Source organism: Polyodon spathula, chromosome 3, assembly GCF_017654505.1.
Source record: "Polyodon spathula isolate WHYD16114869_AA chromosome 3, ASM1765450v1, whole genome shotgun sequence".
NCBI classification, from domain to species: Eukaryota; Metazoa; Chordata; class Actinopteri; order Acipenseriformes; family Polyodontidae; genus Polyodon; species Polyodon spathula.
Window position 1 is genome coordinate 67354169 of NC_054536.1, and position 26260 is coordinate 67380428.

A 26260-nucleotide genomic window follows, 5' to 3' on the forward strand; every position below is an offset into this window, starting at 1 on the left:
ATTTGGACTCTAAACTATTTAGTAAACATTTTGAAATTGCATAAAGCTCTAGGTCTGTTTTTTTCTGCTGGAATAGTAATTTCTTACTAAGTGTGCAGTATATTCATAAGCACACCATATAGAGTAAAAAAAAAAAAAAGGAAGTTTGTAGTGTTGTGAAATAATCACACTGTTTGTGGCTAGGCAACCACTTAACTGTGTGATCATTTCACAGAATAATAATGTGATACTGTGTGTACTCCTGTTTGTTTCTTTGCATTAGAAACACTCTGTCTTACTTGAGGAGTGTGACCGTGAGAGGGAGGTAAAAGATAATATCCACAGCAGCCCAGGTATGAAGCCTGGTTGCTATGCTGATTTTAAAAGCTGACGACAGAACACGTTTGTTCTATTCTAAGCTGTGTAATGCAGGTTACAAACACTGTCCCCTGGTGGACCATTGACATGGTAAGGTGGTGCAATGGGGCTTAAACAGTCTCCTGCCCACCTAACCCTAGTAAAAACCCAATTCCCAACCTCCTATACCTTACCTCCTAAGCTGCTCAACTAGCCCAGCCAATGGAAACACAAGGCTGAGAGACTGATAGAAAAGAATGGGGAAAGGTAGGTAGCACCTTTTTACATTTTGCGACCAGATGGAAAGAGAACAAGTACCTCAGGGTGCTGGCAGACTGATGTGAAATATTAGATAACATGAAATCTAATCTTTTGATCGTCTTTTAAAATTAATATGTGAATTATTTCAGGCAAGATGTTTTAAAAAATCTTACAGAGTGTTTTGGAATGAACAATATTGTACTGCTTTTGATGATGATCCCCTGTTTGGGGTGTCTGTGTTGCACCAATGCTCATCCTTTATCCTTTTTGTCAACAGCCTTTATAAGCCAGTGATTTCTTGACTCCAGTGTTCTGCACATGGACCTGGAATCAAAGTTCTCGGTCTAAAAGGAGTCAGTGTGGCCAGTGGTTAAAGTTCAGGGCTGGTAACCAGAAGGTCCCCAGTTCAGATCCCACCTCTGCTACTGACTGACTCACTGTGTGACCCTGAGCAAGTCACTTAACCTCTTTGTGCTCCACCCTGCAGAGGAGATGTTAAATCAGTGTCCTATTGTAAGCGACTCTGCATATAATGCACAGTTCACAGCCTACTTCTGTAAAGCACTTTGTGATGGTGGTCCACTATGAAAGGCGTTATATAAAAATAAAGATATTATTATTGTTATTATTAAAACCACAGAGCCTTCCAGTGCCTGACGGGAGCTCAGATAAATGACAGCTTGTACCCTTGATACTGAGTCTTGTGTTTGTCCCATAGGTATTGCATTCCTGCTGAGGAGAACAAAAAACTTGACAAAGTGGTGCACACTCTGCTGCAGGCCAATGGGACTCCAGGGCTGGAAATGCTTGAAAGCAGCATCATGGTAAGAAACCCTGTAGGTGCCGGCATACAGACAGATCCACTATTTGGATGTCTAATTTGAAAAAAAAAAACCCTCATTGATTTGAATCCATACAAGTCAGAGGCCAGGCCACTGTTTAATTGTAGCCGACACAAATATATTGCCTCTCTTTAATGCCTGGCTACCTTATAAGTTCAATACCCTTGTGTCATATTTGCCAATTCTGAATCTTTTTTTTTTAATTTTTAAATTTTTATAAATCCGACACCGAAGTTATAGCGACATTTATAGGTAATGACTGCATTGTGCCATAAAACGGCATTGTTACCGAATGATTTCTGTGGCAACTGTGGCATTTCGAAGCCATTTGAGGCTTATTTTACTACGGTGTGCTTTGTTGTTACGGTCTTGGGATATGTTTTATTATAGCAGTCAGAATTAAATTGAATTCTTGTTTAATGTACACGGTGGAGAAAATTTAATAGGTGTTGGAATTTAATTTATATGTCAGTGTTTCGGTACTGGGAGATATCAATTTAGATTTTACAGAATTATATAGATTTTAAAATAACCTTGTTCCTAATTAACAGCAACTAAAACCAAATATATATATATATATATATATAATAAGTCAGATTGAATACATGCCCTGTTGTAATGCTGTTGTGGCACTGAGAGGATAAAAAAAGTTCAAAAGATGCAAAACTTTATCTTTTGGAATTGTCTGTTTTCTAGTGCTTCCAGAGGGTGCATCAGGAATCCTCAGTTTCTGATAACCATGTCGGTTTCTTAATAATTTAATAATAATGCATACTGTATCCCCCATTAATTTTGTATCCAATTTATAATTTGTTAGTGTGACAAATCCACAGGGAGTTTGCATACACAACACATTGCACTCTGCATTAACCCTTGTACTTGTATGTGCTTATAGATCTCCCCGGAAGTGCTGATTCGGGAAGGAATTAAGGTGTATCGTACAGTCCAGAAGAGTGGCGAGTTCATTGTCTCTTTCCCGGGAACCTTTGTGTCAAAAGTATGCTGTGGGTACAACGTTTCCGAAACCGTGCACTTTGCAACCACCCACTGGATGAACCTAGGATATGAGGCTGCTAAGGTGGGTGTTTTATAAATAGATACAAGGTCAACACATGACCCTGGAAATTATAGCATACTGGTAATGTCTTTTAAACCATTTAAGCTGGCAACTTTTCAGTGTTATGGAAACTCCTCTGGCATAATCTAACAGTACATGTGACCTAGGATGGCTTTGTATTTGGTAGACTTTTTCATATTTGTTTTTTTAGGATAAACTTTGTTAGGGCCCATTATTTCCATTGTCCAGAGTAATGATCAGGTTAGCGTTAGCGTGCTGAGAGAATTTTTCTTCAGTACACAGTGGTTTGACTGTCCTGCAAGAGATTATTTTGGTTAATCGGTATCCTATACAAATAAACACACCCCCATATATTTTTTGACACGGGGTGCTTTAAAGTAAGTCTGAAATAGTTAATCTGGGGTACATCATGTTTTGTTTTTTTTTAAGCAAAAGTAAGAGGCAGAAGTTGTTGGCTGAGTTCTTAGAGATGTGCGCCACCAGCATTATACTAAATTAGGGCTTGGCTCCCAGTTCCAAGACATGTAAATGCTTCTGCTGTAGTAGAGGAAGACAGGATTCATGTGCAGAAGAAAAATCTCTGTGTTACCCTGTGTGTTACAGCAAACACTTACAGCCTTTATTCACATTTTCTTGGCAGACATTGTGTTGAATTTCTCCTATGTGCCAAATCATACAATGGTGGAGGCAGCAGAGAGGTGACTTAGTGTGCGATGGTGGAAATGTGTGCTCATGCTTGTGTAATACAGGGCATTTGTTTATATCTGAACAAGAACCATTAGTCTCAGCAAGGATTCTGTGAATTTCATTCATGGGATTGTAAGTCAGGACCTGTAGATATCAGCAGATCATTTACACACTCCAGCCAGATCATTTACACTGCCTTCGGCCACGTCACATTATAATTACCAAAAGCACCTCCACACGTCAGCAGTTTAAATACAGTATACAAATGTCAATGGTGCTCACTTACTGAGGACAGTACATCAAAAGAATTAAAACAAGTCCTCGTAGGTATTTTACTACAGTATGCTTGAAGAGCTTCAGTGATTTATAATCGGAAGTGTTCTAGTTTGAATATAAGTTTAACTATTATACACCAGTGTTTTTAGTTATTAGATCTTCTGTTAAAAAAAAAAAAGTGTTTGTTTTTTATTTTGAAAACACCCTGTAATAAATCACTCACTTCAATATTTATAAGTAACATGTATTTGTTTAGCTGAATCCAGTTCTTTATTGAAACATCATTAAACCTCTTAGTTGTGCAATGGGCTGCAGTGGCTTTGCTGTTTTAGTGCAGTCATTTTCAGTGTGTTTGTTTCTGACCAAATGTGGCCGGGGCAGAGAGTTCCAAACTAAGGAAAATCGCAGCATATTAAAAAAAGGAGCCAATCGTACCTGACACTACTACTGTTGACTTTGGATAGTGTCTCTGTCTCATTTGATTAATGTCCTCAAATGAAAGCTTTAGGCCAAACGCCCCATCTCCCCCAGTAAGTGTTATCTAAAATGAATGTTGGATCATCTCTGTCTTTTGTAGTACCTAAAATGCCGACGTATAGCTAAGCCCTTTTCGATGGAGAAACTGCTATACCAGATCGCAACAGCGGAGTCCAAACGGGAGAATGGACAGATTTTGAGTACAATCTCTTCGCTTCTGCAAGAGCTCAGGTAATTAATCAAATTTTAAAAATCCAAATGAAAAGCCATTTACAACATTTATCAGAGGCTTCATACTACAGTCATTTAGGATTGTGGATTAGCCTCTGCCTAACCTGCAACACCCTTCACACTAGGAATACACCATTTCAAGGTTATGTTTAAATAACCAGTGTATGTAATCAGTGGCGCCTCTTGACTTTTTTGACAGGCGAGGCACAAATCTCTAAGTAGTTATTACCACCCCCACACCCCACTCCCAGCCCCCACTCAATGGCTAACATACCAAAAGTAAATGTACTTTGTTCAGCTGGTTTCATATATGCCTCCGCTTAAAGTATTTTAATGCATTCAAATAAGACTGCAGTCGCTGTGTAAAATATACCATCATCAATTAAAAAAAGCACAACTGTAAAGAATTGCGGATACCGTTTTTATAATCAATACGCGAATCAGAAACTTAGCCACAGATCCCCTAGAAAGTGTCCTGACTCCCACGTTTCACTTACAGAGCTCGGCAGCGCTATGAAATCAACCCACCCTGACCCTACCCCAACCGTAACCTTAAGCAACCCCAGCCCTAAAACTACCTAACCCTAAACCTAACCATTAAGAATCATCTGATGCCCTCAGGACACTTTCTAATGGATATTCCTGTGTGCTTCTGTGGCAGCACTACATCGTTCCAGCTTTCTGGCATTGCGCTTTCACTACTGGTGAAAGTGAGTTGTAACTTTTAAATAATGCTACTAGCACGTCTGTGGCCTTTAATGTGTTATGCTTAACTGTGCTTAAATGTGTTTCACAATTAAATAAAAAGAATATGCTAAATTGTTTTTTTAGCCTTTGGAAATTATTGGTGAGGCTATGCCTCGGCTGACAAGCCGTCTCTGTAAATAATACGATACGCTGGTTTTAAGTCTATTTTGCATATTTTACATTGACCCAGAAAACTGCTTACACAAGTAAGTTTACCGTGTATATCAATCTGGGGACTTAGAAATGTCTCACTTACAATTCTAGAGAACCACTAACAAAACTGTTAAAGTTGGTATCAACATAATTATCTAAATTTGTGGATATATGGGGATGAATGACACACTTTCTGCACATATTTACTTATAATGTGGGTAATGGCAATAGTCATTTTTTAACCTGATGTAGACATGTCAGGGGTGTCATTAAGAGGTGTTTAATGTCTCGCCACCTTGTTTGTTCCTGTTTTCTCCCAGGGATATAGAGTTGAAAGAACGACAGGAGCTGTATGAGGCAGGCCTTCTCTCCACAGCTCGATACGGGAGTCTTGACAACAACCAGTTGACGCTGGACGGGAAGAAAAAGCCTCGAAAGTGGCTTGCGCTGGAGACATCGGAGAGGCGGTGTCAGATGTGCCTCCACCTATGTTATCTTTCCATGGTCAGTGTCTTTAAAGCTGTATTCAAAAACCTAAACCCTCTGTATTTATTAGTTTAACTGCTTATTGGCTATAACAATAAAATATTTTTAACCTTTAATATTTTTACCATGTTACTGCATCAGTAGATCTCCTGTTTTGATTTTCTCGCATGTTTTACTTATTTTTTTTCTCTGTTTACTTCTGTTTTTATTGCCTGGGCTCCTCCTACATTTTGCAGCCTCTCTAAATCATGTGGCAGGCTTATGTGAGTGAAGGCCACTTGGTGCACTTGCTTGCTCGCTACCATTTTCTAGTTGAATTGATGTTTTTATTTTTTTGTACCTCGGCTCTCATTCTTAACGCTGTGGCCAGACAGTACCGAATTTGTGTGCTGGTGGCATTTTATTTTATTTTTGTCTTATTTTTTGGTACCATCTGGTGTGTGTTTTATCTACATTGTATACAGTAACACTGTTCTTACTATGGCTTCTCCTTTAGGGTTACATAAGTGCACTTCTTATAGGACTAAAATTCCTAAAGAATGCCATTAAGAGGCAGGTCTGGGCTCTGGTCTGTGCAAAGTGTTTTATTATGGAAGCCCCTCTTTTTCTGTGTTTTACCTTTTGAGCCAGCAGTGCTTAAGCTGCAAGCTCAGAATAAGGAAGACAAAGTCTTCCAAGTCCTTTTGAAGTGATTTGGAACAAGCCGAAATATACAAGCAAACCTGTCTGAGGACGTGGAGTCTCCATTTGAGCCCCTGCATTCAGCTGAGTTGAAAATGTTATCGCGCAAAGCGGCTTTCTTGCTCGCTATCTCCTCCGCAAAGTGGGTGAGTGAGATGCAGGCATGCTCGAGCGAGAAGGCCAGGACAAAGGTCACGCCGCTCTGTTCCAATCCTGCCTTTTTGCCGAAGACTATCTCGGCATTCCATGTCAACCAGTCTGTGGAACTGGTGGCCTTCCATCCACCTCCTTTTCCAGTCTGGCAGTGTCTAATAATTTTTCTGTTTTCTTTCAGAAACCCAGCGCACACGTAGGCTGTCTCTCTGTACTAGTCTGCCTCTGTACACAGACCGTATACTGTGCTAGCTTGTATTACAGAGACGCCACCAGTGCTATTGGCTTTTTAGCTACACTGTGCTGTTGAATTAGCAGGAGAATGTCTCTGTGCTGTTGCTGTGTTTGCTTTGCACTGACAATGAAGGCTACCAGATTTTTCTGGTTAGCAGGCAACTGCAGCCCCTGTCTGTTTTACAGTGCATGCTTTTTCAGGTTTTTACCTGCACGCTACTTGACCTGGTATCAGCCCGGTATCGGTGACTTGCTCTGCCGGTACCAGAGCCTGTACCCGTCATTTGGTTGGTACCAGAGCCGGTACCAGTCAGTACCAGTGCCTGTGCCGGTGACCTGGTTGGTACCACAGCCTGTACCAGTGACCAGGTCAGCATCAGTCTTTATTAAGGTGCGTACAACCAGAATCGGTACCATCGACCCGGTTCGGTCTGGTTTGAGACCATAGACCATTACCATTTTTGTGTACAATGTACACAAGTTTCAGCACCAGTCAGCTTACTGTCTGTTCTTGTGCACATACATTGTACAACTGAACTGTTTTTTCAGCCTTGCACCATGACGGTTTCACCTTTGTGCTGGCTGCAAAAGAAACATTCCAGCAGAGGATAATCACGACAGGTACATCCACTGTCTGGAAAGGGAGCATGCAGAGGGAGCAGTTAAAGACTGCAGCTCTTGCGTTTCTTGTGCTCATTTTTCTAATCTGTTCCAGGGACCTATCTGCATCTCTGACGCCAGTGCAGCATGACTCGCCCTTTCATCCCCAAGAGTCCCCACTCCCTGTTAAACCGGGAGCTAGGAAACGAGCCACTAGAGGTAGGAGCAGGACTGAGTCCGCACTCCTCTAAATCCTCCTCTTCCTCATCTGGCTTGGAGAGCTCGAAGGAAGAGGAACAGGAGCTGCAGTAGCAGGCATTCTGCTATTGACCGGGTTTTAGGGCAAATGGAGAAGCTTTTTGAAGCGATGAACCAGCAGCAGTCCCTTTTGACGGAGCTGCTGTGAGACTTCCCCCATTGTCTCAATCCCTAGGGTTCAGGCACCATCGCCTGACGCACAACCAGAGCAGGAGGATAACATGTCCCTTCCTGCATCTGAGGACATCCAAGAACTTAATTTTACCATCCGAAGACTTGGAATCATATGGTTTGGCTCCCACGTTGGAGGAGCTCACCTCTCTTATCAGACGTGCTTCCACGGCCCTGCAGGTGCCTTGGGTATTGGAAGATAAGCCTAAGCGCTCTGTATTTGATAGGGTGCCTGCTGCTGTGCTCCAGTGCTCGGCCTGGGAGCACCCAGCAACTGCCCCATTTGTTTCCAGGTAACTGGACAGTTTGTATAGGGTGCACGATGCAGATAAGCTGGGCCTGGCCCAGTTTCCGCCTGTTGAGGCTTCCATCGCATCTTTGATGCAAATGCCTGATGTGGCATTGCTGCAAAACGGCGTTTCATGTCCGAATGATGAAAGCGTCACAATCACCATTAAAATTTACCTGCCTGCCTTTTTAGCCTTCCGTAGATGGTAGTAGTAAGTAGATGGGTTTGGTGTAGAAGCAACCCGCTTTCCATTGGGTTTCTGAAGGGTGCAATGATGTTGCATCCCCTGAGGAAGGACCCTCTTTGCTGCAGGAGGCTTAGCGTTATGTTGGATAGCCTTACTAAGCCTCCCTTTGAGCCCATGGCTACAATCTCACTTGGGTATCTTTCTTTGAAGACTGCTCTTCTGGCCTTGACATCAAGCAGGAGAATAGGGAACTTACAGACATGGTCGTCATTACCACAATGTTTTTTATAAAGGAGTCTAGGTGCAGGGCAAACTAATCTGGCCTCTGTCCCTAAGCATGTGCCGTCGTCTCACGTCAATCAACATGTTGTGATTTGAGGCTTGTAAAACCCTCCTCAACAGTCGGGTAGAGAAGCTGTACTGCGTAATCTCTGTCCAGTGGGAGCATTATCCTTTTACTTGGATAGGACAAAGGCTTTTGGGAAAGACGAGCAACTTTTTGTTAGTTGTGGGACCAATGCTCTCAAAATGGGTTGAGGATGCTATTAATGTGTGCTACATAGCTGCTGGTAAATCACAGCATTCAAGGGGAATATTTCACTGGGAGAGTTTCCAGTTCTTGGGCTCTATTTCAAGAGGCTGCAGAGTGAGATCTGTAAAGTGGCCTCATACTTTTACAAACTTTTATACTCAATGTAGCAGACCCTCTCAAACCTGGCTTTGGACTGCCAGTTTTGTAGCCTGCACTGGGTCCCAGCTGTGAAGGTAATTCCTTACCAGTTATCAATTGGCTTGCTCATTCTTTGGTGTAATGACATATCTGACAGGGAACAAAAGGTTACTTTTGTAACCAAGGTTCCCTTAAAGGAACTGATAGCCATTAGCTTGGTCTGGTGCTGCGCCCTGTTCTGGGTGTTGTGGTTTACTGGATCTGAGAAGGTGCACGTGGGTAACGTGGTTTAAGTACCAAGTGAAGCGTGCTCAAGCTGGAGTCACCTGTGCATGGCTGAATTACTTACCTAAAAACATTGGTGAAAGTACTGTATTCGATTTGAAAGTGTATGTGTACATTTAATACTAATTTTTTCATAAGGAAAACTGCAACCGAGCTGTTACCATATGGTCACAGCAATGCTAAAAGGTTAACTGAATTATTATAATCCTAATAATAAACAGTAGTTATGGTTTGTAAATTAATTTTCAGCTTTTTGGCATACTGGCCCATTTTCCTGGGTTCATGAAAACGGAAGCCATGTGCACTATACTATATACATTATACAGTTGAAAAATGTAACCGGCCCAGTCAGGCCTGTGGTGCTTCATAACTACAGGCCAAACTGATCGCTACCGCCACTGGGCCATGGTTAATGTCAAACACTGATGACCATTATGTTGACCTTTCACTTAGTATAGCTACCCCATTGAGGTTATGTGACCTGTAGGTTTCTGCTGTATAGACAGTACACACATTTTCTTCACATTTGGTACTCAGCTGTATAATCTGATTCTCAAAAGTGCCATTACTGGTGGTCATTAAAAATTAACCATTTTACTGCCACACTCTGGCCATAGCAATGTTAAGATACAGATTTGTATATTTTTACTTGATTGTCCTTACATATTGCCCCCTAGATTGTTTTTGATCACAGTGAACAGAGATCAGCTTAAAGTGCCATGCGTTTACTTGCTGTGGTGTCAAATACGAAATGGAGATCAACTTTTTTTACAGAGTAAACGTGATCATGTGATATTTAACCGTTGTTTCATTTTTTCTGTGTAGGTTGTTCAGGAGAACGAGAATGTTGTGTTCTGTTTGGAGTGTGCTCTCCGCCATGTGGAGAAGCACAAGTCCTGCCGTGGGCTCAAGATGATGTATCGATACGATGAGGTAACTCACTTTTATCTGTGTGGGGTTTTCATATGTGAACTAAACCTGATCAGTTGATTATTTAAATTAGTTGTAAAGTGCTATAACTGTATCAGCCTAAACGCCTATACAGTATAGCTCCTACATTATCAATTGTCTGTCTGACTTGGATTGGAGAGGCAAACACTTGAGCCTTTCATGGTTCTCGTGGAAGTCTGCTACCAGCGTGATCGGGTCAGCAGGAAATCATGCTAATACCCCATTACCAAAAGTGACAACTGCATTATTTTGGCCCTATTGCTTTGTTATCGTATGAATGTTTGTCGTAACAGCATATGCTGTACTGTGTTCAGTTGGAAATGCAGACAGCATGGGGCAGTAACCTGTCTTGGTTATTGAAGACTTGACAGTGGGTATTTTGGCATTAAAGCTGTTCCATCCAGCAGCGGCTTGTGTAGTTGTGGTTATGTTTAGCAAAATGTCTACTTCAAATAACGTCACTGGACAAAGACGCACAAGCATCCGAGTTGATGAAAATATTCCTCTGAGGCGTCTCCTAATAATAATTCTTCTTTCAGAAAGCACACCCTATTGGGCGGGGGGTGGGAGGTGGTGGGTTTGCAACTATTTTTGGTACTAATTACTGTAAACAAGAAAGTGTTGAGGAGCACTCTTTATTTGAATCTCTATGTTTACGGTTAATTTACCTGTTTTTATTGTAATTATTTAGCGGCCCCCAAAATACAACCACAATTTTAATCAAAATTTGATTTTGATCCTAAGACTGTGGAATTTAATGCTTTTAGATTCTCTTGATTTTATATTCAGCATGTTACAGGACCTACACACTATTATGGTCATAACTTAGATTTGGTCATTTCTCTGTGCCTCGATAATCAAAATTTGTTAACTGTAGATCTTACTGTCTCTGATCACTTTTGCATTCTTTTTGACGCTATACTGCCTTTATCCAATAAGAGGGTGGCACGTACTATTAAAACTTACAGAATAAATTCTTCAGCACTAACAAGGTTTGTCCGAAATAGTGAGACACTCACCACTACACACTCTATTGCATATTTACTATGATATTTGGAGAAAAAAAAAACATCTGCTAAAATATAGTGAAGCTTTGAAGACAGCCAGACGTTGCTACTTCTCAAATCTGATGTTAATCAAAATCATCCCAGAATACTCTTCTCAACAATTGACAGATTAATAACTCTATCACCAGCTACACTTCCCTATACTGAAGTTTCTCCTGCAAGCTGTGAGGAATTCATTAAGTATTTTCAGAACAAAGTTATTAATATTAGGGATCTAATTCCTCAAGATGGTTCTTATTTAAATGTGCCCCTTTGCCTGACTGGCTCTGTTTTGGACTCTCACTCTGTGATTACTCCAAATGATTTGAATACATTAGTGATGCAGATGAAATTCTCAGCGTGTTCATTGGATCCAATTCCTACTTGATTCCTTAAAGATGTATTTAGTTTCTTGTATAATTATATTCTTATTATAATAAATAGATCTTTGTCAACAGGAATAGTTCCTGTTGCCTTCAAAACAGCTTTGGTTAAGCCTTTACTTATAAATAAATAAATAAATAAATAAATCTAACTTAGACTTGAACAATTTTAGACCTATTTCTAATGTGCCTTTCGTAACTGAAGTTCTTGAAAAAGTAGTATTCGAACAACTTAACATATATCTGGTTTTCGATCTGCTCATAGTACAGAGACTGCCCTTGTCAGAGTGGGGAATGACTTACTGATGAGTGCTGACTCTAAGTCCAGATCCATTCTAGTTCTTTTAGACCTCAGTGCTGCAATTGATACTGTGGATCATGCTATTGTGATTGATCGTCTGAAAAGCTGGGTTGGCCTGACAGGAACTGTTCTCAACTGGTTTAAGTCCTATCTAACTAACAGACAGTGTTTTGTTTTTTTATGGGAGTCTGTGTCAGGGTTATCCAATATTACTTGTGGTGTCCCCCAGGGATCTATTCTTGGTCCAGTATTATTTCCTTTGTATATGCTGCCTTTGGGGAAAATCATTTGTAAAAACATAGTATAAACTTTCACTGTCATGCTGATGATTCACAACTTTATATTTCTGTAAAACCTGGTGACACCTGCTATTTCAGGCTTACTACAGTGTCTTGCTGACAGCAAAAGTTGGATGTCTCATAATTTTCTTCAATTTTTTGCAAGTCCTGCTGTTAGGTTCTCAGAAGTAGAGCTTTGAAATTCCCTAAAAATTGATTTGGGTAACCTGACCTCCTAATATAAAATCAGATGTAAGAAACTTCAGGGTTATATTTGATTCTAGTTTGACTTTTGAGACACACATTCGAAAAATTATAAGTGTCTTTTCTTTCTTTGGCTAATGCTGAGAAACGAATTCATGCTTTTGTTTCATAAGACTTGATTATTGCAATGCTTTATTTGCTGGACTTCCACATCATGTCTTACCACGTTTACAGCTTGTTCAGAATGCAGCAGCGAGGGTTCTGACTAGAACCAAAAAAGTGGCTTGTATAACTCCTGTGTTGGACTCATTGCACTGGCTTCCAATACATTTTAGAAATAATTTTAAAATCTTATTATTAACATATAAAGCAGTAAATGGCTTAGCACCGCAGTACCTAAGAGAGATTCTGTCCCCAAGTAAACCTCTGTGCACTTTTAAGGTCGGCTAACGATGGACTTCTGTGCCTCCCAGTGGTAAAATTGAAGAGGAGAGGAGAAAGTGTGTTTTGTTTTAATGCTCCCAAGCTGTGGAACTCTTTGCCTTCCTCTATTAGAGATCCTGCTTTGGTCAGCATTTAAAAAAAAAAGATCAGCTTTTTTTTTTTTTTTTTTTAACCTAATCTAGATATACACTTTCTGTTATCTATTTTTATCTGCTAACTTTGTATTTTATTTGTTACTGTTATTTTATTTGTCTAGATATTTGCTGTTTATTAATATCATAGTATTTTGTTAATTGTCTGATTTATACTGTTTCTTGGTCATGATACATACAGTCTTTCATGGTATGAAAGGCGCTATATAAGTAAATAAAATAAATAGTGATTCATGCATTATTTCTACAGTAAATACAGTACCGGTGTTCAAACTGTAAACAACTTCTCAGTCTAACTTCCTTTTCTGTCTCTCCCTTTTGATACAGTATCTGAACTGAAGAAAAGCTGCGTTGGCACTTTATAACACAGACATCTTGTTCAGCATTTGTTTTATAACTAAACAAATATTAGGCCTATTACGTGGCTATTTTTCCTAATGTATTTACTTTTTTGCTGCGAGAGGATCTACAGCTTTCTTTGGGAGACGAGACAATTCAGCTCTGCTCTGGCAGCCAAACCTAGGGCGAGCCCATTCCCTCTTCCCCTCGCCCGACCCGCTCTCGTTCTCGCACTTGTTTGCTTGTCTGTCGCTTCGAACTGGTCGCCCCCCCCCCCCAGAAACTGGTTATAGCGAGGGAGCACTGTAATCATAATTATCGTCCGCAACCCAGTGAAGCAGGAAGCTGCTCTGTATTGATCAGGAAGCGGAGTGGCATTGAACTGTCTGCATGAGGGGTAAACTAAGCATGGTCTGTGTGAGCACTGCGTACATTGGGAAATTAAGTATTGAATTTAAACAATATGCTTTTAACTGTACCTCATGGTTTCATTTTGATAATACACCCACCCCTCATTATATCGCCCCTCACTATACTGCGGATTTGGCTATATTGCAGTCCTGGAGTTGGCTCTCCATTTTTACTGTCTAACTGCATATACCTTAGCTGCAATGTATATAGGCACTTAGAATTACTGTTCATTTAATTTCGTACTGCACATCACAAACAACAATATACAAAACAATTAAAAGCAAAGCATTAATATCGTACTGTTATCATATACACACGCATTGCACAATAACACAAAGCAAATTAAATATCTACTTGCTAAAGTGGTTTTTATTTTAGACAACAAGGTTTTCACTTGTGGCAGCAATGCACTAGCAAAAGCCACAAGGCAGTGACGTCAGCTCCCTAGCAACAAGCCTCCTATGTTGCTGTTGGGAATGGATTATTTCAATGCAGCGGGTTTGTGCATTTGACAAAGGAGAGGAAGACTCATGAAATTAATTGGAGACTTACACTGATAAGAAGCAGTTACCCTCCTCTGTACGAATTAAAACGCTGTGCTGCTTTTAAGTACTTGATTAAACTCATACTCTACAAAGTTTAAACTAACTGAGATCGGTTGGAAAAAAGGCTTTCAGGAATACTGGACTGAAATGGTTCGAAACGCAAGACGTGAACTACAGTAGTTAATTCAAATCATTTTGTTTCAGTTTTGTTTCAATTTGTTCTGTAATGCTTACAATGCAGCAGCATGCTTTTACTCTGCGTCAAAATTGGAGTAAATTACTCAATGTCAGGAGCGCTGGTTACAGATGTATTTCCATTAAATACACATAGCTGTCTGTATACATTTATTAGCACAATTTCCCCACAGAGAGCCATTGCAGGGTGTCTCCATTCCTGTGCCCATCCTGCAGTTCCAGTAATTACATTCCTACTGCTCATTTAATTGTTGTTCAGTGATATTTTTATATTCAACTATCCCAATGTTACTGCTAATGCCTTAATCAATGCAATGTTAAAGGTCAATGATGCATCTTCTTTGAACTTCAGCCTTCAGTATGTTTAACATTTTGAGAAATGATAAACATTAAAAGGAGATATTTTTAAAGATGGCTCTCACAGTAAAAAAAAAAAAAAAAAGATGCAAAATAGGAAAACACTACTTTTTAAAATGAGTAATATTCGAGTGGGCCTGCTTACAGAAAAAAAGGTTGCAATAGGCCATTAAAGATAAAACAACTTTATATTAAAAATATATATGCATAATTCTATTTTGGCTCTTTTTTTGTGGGCAAAATCCCCATCTTGTAGCACCTTGTCCTCTGCTTTGTTTTTTAAAAACAAGAAGCTGCCCATGGACTTTTGATGGTTGACTTACAAATGGCCTCTCAGATCTCCAGATAAACCTTCTGCATTAAGCAGCCTGTTGCATTTAATATCACTGTTGTAATACTAGTAATTCTGCTTCATTAATTTACTACTTTTCATCTTCATACAGGAACAAATCAACAGCTTAGTGAATCAGGTCTCTGGAAAAGTGACTGCAAAAAACAGCGACGTTGGAAACTGCATCACTCCCAGCAAGACCCCACTGAAGCGAGGACCCAGGAAACGAGCCACCATCCACGTGCCACTCTCCAGGCTCCCCGCTTCAAACACGTCCAAAAGTGCTTCAACTTCCTCATGAAGATGCCAACTGTTTTCCTTTTTTTTTTTTTATATAATAGTTTGGAGAACTTGCTCTAGAATGCAAGCTGTCTTTGCACTAGCTCTAAAGAGAATTTTGTTCTTTTTTTTAGAGAAGTATTTTGTTTTAGCATTAAATTGTTGGGGTTACATTTTTTTTTAGGACAATTTATATATACATATAATATATATATATATATATATATATATATAGATATATATATATATATATATATAAACACAACTGCAGTCAAAGATTTTATTTTGAAAAATACCTTCACTTTACGTAAAATGGTCAAAGGGCTGATCCAGATTGTTTCCCCACCCCCCCTCACCCCCACACCCCTTCAGCCCCTTTGACTGCACAAGCCTTTTCTTTGGAATTTTTGTAACTGTGAAAAAGATGGACTATTTTAAAACCCTGATTTGACTAGGTCGAGTGCTGTGTTTTTTAGTTTGTCATGCAAGCAGTTTTTTGAAGAGAAAGGTTTGGAAGTAAAACTTAAAAGAAACTGCTTTTGCTTGGCAGAGTTTTAAAAAAAATAAAAAAAAAAATTATTGTACCTTTAGTTGAGGTATGAGAGGAGTGGGGAGAAGTCCCTGGCAGCTTACAATAATAGACTTCGTTAGTGAGGCGATAAGTCAGATGCTAAATGGTCAGTGCATTCTCTCCTGTTCATCTGAAAAAAGAAAGAATACAAAACAACAAAGTGGCTGCCTGCCAGTTTTAAGCGTCATTACATACGAAAACTGTGCCTGATTTAATAGGAAATCCATATAATTTTTTTTGGTGCTTGTTGGTTATTTTATCAAAAAAGAAAAAAATAAAGATAAGAATAAAGAAGCCTTGCAATGGCATTCTCAAAAACAAGACAGAAGTGGTTGGCGCTTCTTTGTTCTAGATGTGCAATTGTATTAACATTCCATTCTCATTGTTTCATCTGTATTCAACTCAATAAGCATTAACTATTTTGTTTTGTTTTTTTTTTTTTTTTTTTTGTTTTTGTTTTGGTCGGATGTAACTTCACAAATAGAGCCACTAGAAAAGCGTGTGAAATGTGAAAATTCTGTTTTTTTCGATCATGTTTCTCTCTTGCGTTTTTTCCACTTTTTCCCATATGTATAAAAACACTTTTGTACATACGTCTGTAAATTTCTTTAAATACTTGAGCCTTTTTGAGGGGAAGGGAAGGGAAGGGGGTGGGGGAGAAGAGCAAAGAAACCAGATGAAGAAAAGCCTTACATTTCAGTTTCTTCATCCATCTGAGTTTTATGCTTACAGGGTTTCTCTTGTAATGTTTATAAATAAGTGCTGCTTACATCACTGAATAAATACAGAGTAGCTGTTGCCCCTTTTTTTTTTTTTTTTTTTTTTTTAAGAAAAGGGAAAGATGTTCACAATTTTATCTTTTCATTACTGAAAATTAAACGATGTAGTAGCTACCCATGTTGCACTGAGCTTGCCAGTGGTTGCTGTCAAGAAATCCTATAATCCAGTTTGTTGGTTGTCGTCCTTGCAAAAGACTGAACTGTTTTAGGAGTATTTAATGAAAACATAACTGAGTCAAGTGTTTTCAAAATGTGGTTGTCATGTTTTTATGGCCTTACAATGTGTTTTTCCCCCTTTCTACAGTAAACCTCTTATTGCTTACAGTCTGACATTTAATTTATTAGTGCTGCTCACCTGCCTTTCCTTCCAAGTGGAAAGATTCATGTTGGTTATTGCTTTTCACGTTTGTACTTTTAAGGTTTAATAAAAACTTCTGGACAATTCACTGTCACTTTACAACTCTCGTCTCTCACTTGTAGGGGAATGAAAAAGACTGTTCGGTTGTATTTGAAAGGCATTCTTACTGTCACTGTCTGACAAATACCTATGCTCTTATTTTATTTGTATTTTTTTGGGCTGCGAATCACAGGTGCTTAGTATAGTATAGTACATGTACAGCAACAACTTTGAATTAAGAGGCCCTTTATTTAATACACATTTACGATTGTGGGTATTTACTGAAAAACAGAAAGAGAACACTGCTGCTGGTGGTCTTGGTTGGTCCTTCTTGTCATAGAGACAGTATTTCACATTCTACACCCCAGTTCGGTTTCAAGGAGCTTTATCATTCTGTATTACTTGGTTCGTCTCTAACACTTTCACTATATTTAGGTGAGAGAGATTTTCTGGAAGTCAAAACCATTACGTGATGCTGTTTTCACGGCTACCTGTTTCTTGTTTGTTTACCTGTTTCTTGCATGTGTTTATGTTTTTAAAACATTCTTTCATCGGTAACTTTAAAAACACTCTCAAACCCCAGGTGTCTGGTTGTACAGACCCTGTTCAGCTCTAATCCTGGACTGCGTAATGTTACCTCAGGTAAGGTATTCCAAGACTAAGTGTTAATCAGGGTCTGTTTTTCAAATTTTCCAAATCCTTTTATTTATATATTTTTTTTATAGTGACTCCTATGAAGCCCATATATTCTGCCACAGTAAGTTCACTTCTGGTGGTAGGGTAATGGGATCTTCTCACCTGACCCCAAATGGTTTCCTAGGGGCACCAGCTGTGGCTCTATTACTGGTAGTTGTAAGAAAGGAAGTTCACATATAGCACTGTGGCAGGGACAGTTGGCTATATTAAAATAAAGATAAACTAACAGAATGTTGATTTGCTTATGAGAGGCAAAAAGCCTTGGTTACAACCCACTTAAGTGTATGTAAAAGCACATTGGGTATTTATTGAAAAGAACAAGGTATAATCAATTCATCTAAATACAGTAGCAGTTTTATACCATTACATTTCATTTTTTGTAAACTTCCAGGCATGGTCCTATTATAATTATTATAACAGTGGTATTTATATCTGCTGTTTTTAAATAAATGGGTAGATCAAGGGGTACAAATAATATAAAAAGGCATTATTTTGCTAAGTCGGGGGTGGGGGGTGCATACTATCGATCTTGATACAGATATGTAAGCACGTGGCCTTTTAAAATGTTTTATAGTAACCCTGTTAGGAACACATTGAACTTTTTAGTTTTTCTACTTTTAACCTAAAAATGGTTAACCTTCCTGTAGTCTCAATTAAATTGTTTGCATTATTTTTTAGCAGACAGAAAAATTTGTAAATGGTTAAAGCATTAACGCACAAGTATAAATGAACAACAAAAAAAATGTAATCTGATTTTATTGCTCTACAGTGTTTTGACTTTGTTTTGTACTTTGGTACAGTACCGAAGCTTGTTAGATGCAACACATATTAGGTATATTAAATACCAAGAAAAAATCAGGAAATCCAAAGGAAAATGGTTAACTGATTGATCGTAGTTTCCTTGCAACAATATTTCATAAAAGTAGAGAAAATATGTCTATATATTGTTTTAAACAGTCTAGGTATCACTGTCAGAGTACTCTTTGACCAGGACATTCTCCTCTCTGGCCAGTGTGTTGTCTGCTTGTACTTCCTCCTCGTCGGATTGGATGATGGGGGAATCGCTCCCTGCTTCGCTGGCCTGGCTGGCTGAATCTGTGCCTGTGGAGGACAGCGAGGACAGTTTGTGTCTTGGCTCGGACTGGCTTGGTACCTGCAGGGTAATCTCTGTGGGGTAAGTCTCCATCTCCGGTCCTGGGCAAAGCAGAAAGGCTGCGTCAAACACTGATGAGGTTAATTTAAAAAAAAAAGGCTGACTGTATTTAATGTTTTCCTTGGAAAGTCTTTCTGCAAAGTGCTGAAAGAGTTCAATGTTTGAACTGTAATATCTATTTTTTAACCGATAACAGCACCTGTGCTGTTTTTTCTATCTTGACACCTATCTATAAAGAGCAATATGCATTATCCACATTTTGCTCATATTTCACTGGTCTATAATGACAACTGTTCAATCATACCACTTCACTGTACTTTAAACCTGTACACATAGAGGGTACTTACTGTACTACATTTAATCCAGGTTAAAAAAAAAAAGTAAATGTTTTTGATTCTACCAAAATGCAATTTGAAAGATCTATTTCTATTTCTCTCTAGAGCAGGGGTCTCCAACGCTGGTCCTGGAGAGCTACTGTGGCTGCTGGTTTTCGTTTCAACCAATCTGTTACTTAATTGAGCCTATTATTGGCCTAATTAGTCAATTTTAACAGGTGGTCCAGATCTTTAGCCACTGAGGATGTAAAGACACCTGTAACACCTGCTGGATAGGGGATCTCCAGGACCAGGGTTGGAGACCCTTGCTCTAGAGACATAGAGATAGGAGTAGATTTAAAAAATTAAAGCATCTTATCAAATTCACCATGTAGAGTTTGACATACTATCATGCTTTTCAAAGATCTAAAATGTTTTAGTTGGAATTTCTTTAAAAGAAAAATCAAGAAGTGTGCTCCTATAGTATCACTAACGCTTCTGGACAGCATCACACTGTCTCTCAACAGAAAAGGTAATACAACCTCCCATTACTGTGGTGTCAGTAGATGCAGTATATTGAATGTAGCTTATCAACCCATCCATCACCAATAACTGTCTCCCTATCTGTAACATGCATTGTAATAACACATTGCAGCTGTTTCTTGAATGAAATGGTTCAATATGTCACCTTGATTTACTGTATACCCATAGCAAGATGAACAGATATTCAAAACCAGACAGTAGGTTCCCTAAATAAAGCCGAATTTTAATCCTGCACTTCTGCCATTCTTGCTATTTCAGGGGTCACATGACAGAACATGCAGAAAACAATAATAATGTGTCTATCTGAACAAATGCAGTACTCGCTGGTTGGCGATAGATCAGGCGTATACCGGTTTATAAATATGCATGGTCTATGGTAACCTGTCAATGAAATAATGTATTGTCTATAAAATATTTTAAATTATTAAATCCATAAGTGGGTATACTACAACAAAAATTTGTCTGGTGTATTTTATTTCTGCCACGTTTGTTTAAACACACAATATTCCCTCAATGGTTAACACCCTTCTAGATTAACTGCTAAATGTTAAAACTTCTGGCTCCCAGATAGCTTGTTACAATGCTGTTAAACACAAAAATAAATGCATAATACAGACTTGAATTTTTCTGTATCTGAAACGATTTAAAAATGACCAGTCAAGCAGATGGCAACTTTAATTACACTGCCAAGACACATTACATACTTCCTGAACAAATCTTTTTGAAAGAACACTAGCATTTAAAATTCCAAAAAGCCATGCTGCCTCCACAGATGCATATTTGCAAAAACAGCCACCCTAAACTGAATCCAGTTCCCTTTTAAGTACGAAATGTAACTATTATCAAATGGGTATTGCCGCCTAAAGTCCCGAACCCTAAATAAATATCAAGCCTGCTCACCTTTTCACACTTGCACACTCGAGCCGAGCCGAGCCGAGCCAGTGCGGCTCGGGTGTGTTCGCACTACTGTTCAAGGTAGAAGCTGCACTGTGGAACATGACATCCAATATAGTGAACACAGGCGCACAGAGGAGTGACATGGAGTTGTTTTGAGAATGGATCATGAGGTCGTACTGTCCGAAACAATAAAGTCTACCAAAATATTTCACAGGAATTGAGGAATATGGGACTAAACCGCAGTGCCAGTGCTTAATTTGTAAAAAAAAAAAAAGGTGCCGGGGCGCAAGCATTGACAATAATACCGCCCTAACAACTGTAAATTCAAAATCGTAACACGCTTATTTGAAAGAGTATTGTACGTACTAGTGTTAGATGTTTGCATTCATGTATTCTACATCATATACAAAGGAGTTGTACGTGCAGAAAAATGAATGAAAGGCAAACGCAGGACAAATAATAAAAAAGACTTGATGCATGTTTTGTTATGGTTATGCATTTAAAAAAACATGCACCCCGACACGAACATTGGTTTCCACAGTCTGCACTATTATCAGCGCTGTGAATGCAACAGAAGTTGCTGCTAGATTACAGAAATGATTAAGTAGTTGTTATCTTGTTTTTACTCTTTATTAATTAAATTATATTCACTGAAAAAGGCACGAAAGAACCAGATTGTTGTTATTTTTTTATTGTTTTGGTTTAATATTATAGCAGGCTAATGTTCCTAGTGAAGTAGGCTACAATATATTTTTTCATTAAAAAGTTGTCACTCCTTCTTGAAATGAATGTTCAGCATTCATATTTTGTTGTGTATTACTCATTTAATCAAACCAAGTAGTGTAAGAAGTTCCTTATATCGTTCATGATGTTTTTCAAATCAAGTAAGCTTATTTTGCATAAAAAAATGACAATAGTTGCAGCCAGTGTAGGCACTCAAGCTATTGGACAACAGGCTATTGCACACCCGAGCCGAGCCAAGCCCTCACGGTACGGCTAGCTTACTTTACGATTTCACACTTGTCATTTTGTCGAGCCGAGCCAAGCCGGAACCGTGAAACTCTGGCCTCGCAAAATATCCGGTGCTGGCTCGGTGCTGAGCAAGGCTGGGGGCGGGGTTAACTCTTACTGTCCGAAATAAGTCTACCAAAAGATTTCACAGGAATTGAGAAATACCTGACTAAATCACAGCGCAAAACAGTGTGAAAAAAAATAAATAAATAAAACAGGATTACAAAAAAACTAAAGATCATAACAATAAAACCTGTTAGACCACAAAAATATTATGATTTAATGGACGCAGTTCTTGGTCACAGACCTGCAACGACCAGCGCCGATATGTTGAATTCGGCGACTTCAGCTTTCCCAGGCACGTGCCTGATGGGGACAAAGAGCTGCTATTGGATGCCCCTATTACACCAGGCCATACCTTTGGTCCCGTGGTGGATAAGAAGCTGCAGCGCTCTCACTGTGTGTGGGAATCGACGAAGGAGCTGGTGCGCTTGCTTCCAAAAAAGCAACCACCTCCAGTGTGCAAACCAGCTGCAAACTAACACCCCAGGCCCCAGCCGCCTCAGGGACTGGCACAGCCAGCTGCTCTTGCTGCCAGATGTGATATTCAGAACCAGCCCGCAGCTGTTTGCCAAGGAGGCTATAAAAATTTTGCTGTAGTTGCAAAAGTCTCAGGCCAAGCCACAAGGTAAGCACAGCCAAGTGTTCTCAGTATTGGAGTCAGTGCACCACGAACATCTGCATGCTTACTATCGTTCAAACCAGCTACTCTGCAGTTCAAGCATGGTCCCCCTCCTTTTCAGGGCCAACATCTACACTCCAACATCAGTCACAGACATGCAAGACACCTCCGTGGTGTCTCAGGAGGTAGCAGCTCTGCTGCAAGACAAGCTATTTGTATGATACACCCCCTCCAGGAAGGGTTCTACTCTAGGTACTTCCTAGTGCCCAAGCAGGATGCTGCCCTTAGACCAATCCTCAACCTTAAACAGTCAACCTGTATCTGTTTACGAAGCAACAGCTGTTGTAGTCAATCAGGCCAGGTGACTGGTTTACCACAGTGGACCACAAACACACCTATTTCCTCATCCCCATAAAACCAGCACACAGGAAGTACCTGCAGTTTGCCTTTCAGGGAACAGTCTATGAGTACCAGGTCTTGCCCTCTGACCTCTCTAGCTTCCCTTGCTTTCTCAAAATGCTATACTGGCCCCATTGAGACTCAAAGGCATCAAAGTACTTTGGACTACTGGCTCATTTGTGCCCAGTCTCCAGCTCAGGCAGTTGGGCCTTACGGTGAATCATGAGAAGAGCCAGCTCACGCCTTCTCAGATAGCCTCCTATCTAGGAGTGTGCTTGGACTCCAAGTCCAAGCTGTCCAATCTGTCAAACGGCAGAGTGCAGAGAATAGCTGTCTGTTTAGAGGTCTTGCAGCTCAACAGAGTGCTCACGGTAGTGATGTTCGAGAAGCTTCTGGGCTATCATCTTCTCAGACCCAACCTTTAGGTTTCCTGCGCATATGCCCTCTGCAAGCCTGGTTCAACAGCAGGATTTTCCAATCCGCGCTGAACGGCGACCGCCTATCGACAGTCTCGTCACTGTCTAAAGGCACTCACTTGGTGGAAACAACCTGCATGTCCACGACTGGGCGTAGCGCTGGGCAGTGTCACCAGAAGGGAGGTGGAATGCCAGGGGGGCACAGGGGTTGTGGAACCCCCCCTTGGTAGGGTCTCCACATCAATATTTTGGAGCTTCAGGAAGTTTACCAGACCTTGCAGGTTTTTTTGCAGGAGGTTCAAGGGAGACATGTGCTTGTCCCTACGGACAACACAAGAGTGGTGGCTTACATCAACCACCAGGGAGGCCTCAGGTCTCCCAGTCTCCATTATGTGGCCTGCAAACTTTTTCTCTGTGCACACGAGAACCTCCTCTTACTGTCAACCAGTCTGTGGAATTTAGAGGCCTTCTATCCACTCCTTTTTCAGTCTGATAGAGAGTGGCAGCTCCATACGCTCTGTTCTGTGCAGGTATTAGCTTATTATTTTAACAGGACTAAAAGTTGGAAGCAGTCTAAACTGCTTTTTGTCTGTTATGGGGCAGTCCCACGGTCAAGGCCTGTCTAAACAGAGGCTGTCCAAATGGATGGTGGATACAGTCAGGACTGCCTAGGAGCCAACTTGCAGGCTTGAAGGAAACATGACGTGGAGATCCGTGCGTACAGTCCTTTTACACCCTCGGGGGATGGCATCACTCCGTCACAGAGGCTCAGCTGAGCAGCTTTGATATATTTATTCAGATTTTGGGTTTTTACGAGATAAATACCCATTCGGTAATGGTTAAATTTCTGTTTCAGGGAACCAGGGTTATGATAATAACCCAATGATTTCATTTACTTAAAGCTTCTAATTGTGTTTTAAGGAGGTGTAGGGGTTTCAAGCATAAGCCTTTTCATTGTTGTGGCTGCCCTACATTGCACTGCTTTTTTTTTTTTCTTTCAAAGTTTAGTAATGAAACATACATATCATAGCACAGCTTTCACTGTGAAGAAAAAATACATTTGATTTGAATGTTTTTTTTAAGGCTTGAGAGGATAATTAACCAAGGTTTTCTGTTTTGCAGACACATCTGGCAACACCATGACATTATTTCCACATAGTTCAGATAAAGCATTATTAGGTCACTTCCTGTGTTACAGGTGATAGGAACACTTCTGAGCCATTAATGTGCCCCACATCCTACAACTGTAATACATGCTGTTACAGCCACTGAACAAAAATAAGGTGGAACTACAGGTACATAGCGAGCAGATCTCTTGATTTTCACTGAAACAGTGTGGAGGCTGCAACATATTGACAGCAGTACAATGCCCAAGTGCTCTACTGCCATCTAGTGGTGAAATGGGGCCATACCCAGCATTGGTGAGGCCATGCTATTGTCTTCTCCCCCTGAGTTTAGAAAGACGTCTAGTGCCTCCTGGTCAGACATGTCCATGAGGTCCATCTGCTCCAGCGTGTCTACATTCACCTCCATAGAGGACATACTGCCTATTGGTTCTGTTTGAGAAAGAACAAAATGAGAGAATTATTTAGTTTTCAATCTAGCAGCATGATTCACTCACACTTGCTTGGGGACAGCATTGCTCAATAAAAGACAATGGGAAACCCTGATATTATTTATTTTACTGTACAGCAGCTGTTCAGAATGCTCTTAATAGCTTTTTGTGATTCTGGAAAATGGCCTCAAATGCAGATAAAAAAAAAAAAAGCATAAAATAAAAATGTACAACAACATAGAGTAGCCTTTTTCATTTATGTTGGTATGTAGGTGTTACAGTCCCCCTTTCAAATGCTATCTGTGCTGGACAGTGTCCCTTCCAAAGGTCAATAACTCTGTCAGCCATCTGTCCTTTCCAGTAAAGTAGAGTAGCACAGCAAGATTCTAATTGGAAAGAAAGCAGGGGGGCGCAGACCTAGATGATTCTGTAGTTTTATACAATGAAAGATTTGGAAGGAAATGTAATAGAAACTAAAAGTTCAACTGTCCAAGCAGTGAACATGGTACTGGCTGATGATTTTTTTTTCCTCCTTCTAGGACTGTCTATGCCAAGTGGGACCAAAAGAGCTGAAGTGACTGTTCCCTGGTGTCGTGTATACATTCCTTACGATCGAACTGGGTTTTGGATTTGGGATCTCCCAATTCCCAGTAATTACCTGAGGACTGGCTTACCGTTTGCAGTTACTTCCACAAGTAGGCCTACTGTTATGAACAGATCTGGCTATTACAATAAATAAACCAGTTTGCAGCTCAAGATTGAATAATTAGAAAGTTGACTGGCCAATGAGTCACACAAAAAAAGCAAAGGAAAGGAGGCTCCGATACAGTTGTGTTTGAGATTAGTATTTTTTAAGAGATTGGTATTTAGGTGCTACTTCTTCTTACAATACATTTTTACTCCCAGAAATCCCATTGTTAAGTATGTAAATGCATTATCCTGTAGTGATAATGTATTAAAGACGCAAGGAGGTTATACAGTAGATATCTGAAGCTTCCCTAAACCATCGTACCATCACCCCCACATTAGGCATGTAAACTAACAAAAGTTTCAGCTCAGAATTTACCTACAGTATGCACATGGCTGGTTTCACAAAGCTTGCACTACGGTACCTAACCTATGGTAATAACCAGTAGTCCAAAATCAGCACTAATCTGTGAAATCATTTATTATAACTTGCTGCTATTTCAATCTATCCAGAGTTAGGCTGACCAGGTGGTGGCCTGGATCAAATCCGATATGGTGTGCGTATTCCAGATCTTTACAAGTTCTGGGTCATACCAGAACTTGGAGCATTTAAAAACTGACGATTTTCTTCAATGAGCACAGCCAGTTTGTATTATAGGCTAGACCGCACCTCGTCTCTCTGCTATCTGTAGGTACCCGGTGGATAAGTACTGCTCCATATCTTGCTGAAAAGCCTCTTCAAAAAACTTCTGTCGTTCTTTCAGCTTTGACTGCTGAGTGTTTTCCATGTCAAACACCTTCTGAGCATGCTCTGCATCCAGCTCAGCTGTAATACACAAGAG

General features: G+C 39.9%; 2 protein-coding genes across 2 annotated transcripts in view; one reads left to right on the top strand and one right to left on the bottom strand.

The window, feature by feature from the left end:
- The window catches only part of LOC121313339 (protein Jumonji-like), a 156445-nt gene extending 140938 nt beyond the window's left edge, over positions 1-15507 (top strand). The window contains 6 exon segments of the mRNA XM_041245751.1: positions 1316-1421; positions 2335-2517; positions 4058-4188; positions 5409-5592; positions 9928-10035; positions 15152-15507. Coding sequence (XP_041101685.1) covers positions 1316-1421; positions 2335-2517; positions 4058-4188; positions 5409-5592; positions 9928-10035; positions 15152-15340 — 901 coding nt within the window. The 3' untranslated portion in view covers positions 15341-15507.
- A 2694-nt stretch (positions 15508-18201) lies between these two features.
- Positions 18202-26260, bottom strand: part of LOC121313340 (dysbindin-like) — a 90405-nt gene continuing 82346 nt past the window's right edge. The window contains exons 8-10 of the mRNA XM_041245752.1: positions 26089-26244; positions 24589-24732; positions 18202-18955 (exon numbers count right to left, since the gene is read on the bottom strand). Coding sequence (XP_041101686.1) covers positions 18720-18955; positions 24589-24732; positions 26089-26244 — 536 coding nt within the window. The 3' untranslated portion in view covers positions 18202-18719. The remainder of the gene's footprint in view (positions 18956-24588; positions 24733-26088; positions 26245-26260) is intronic.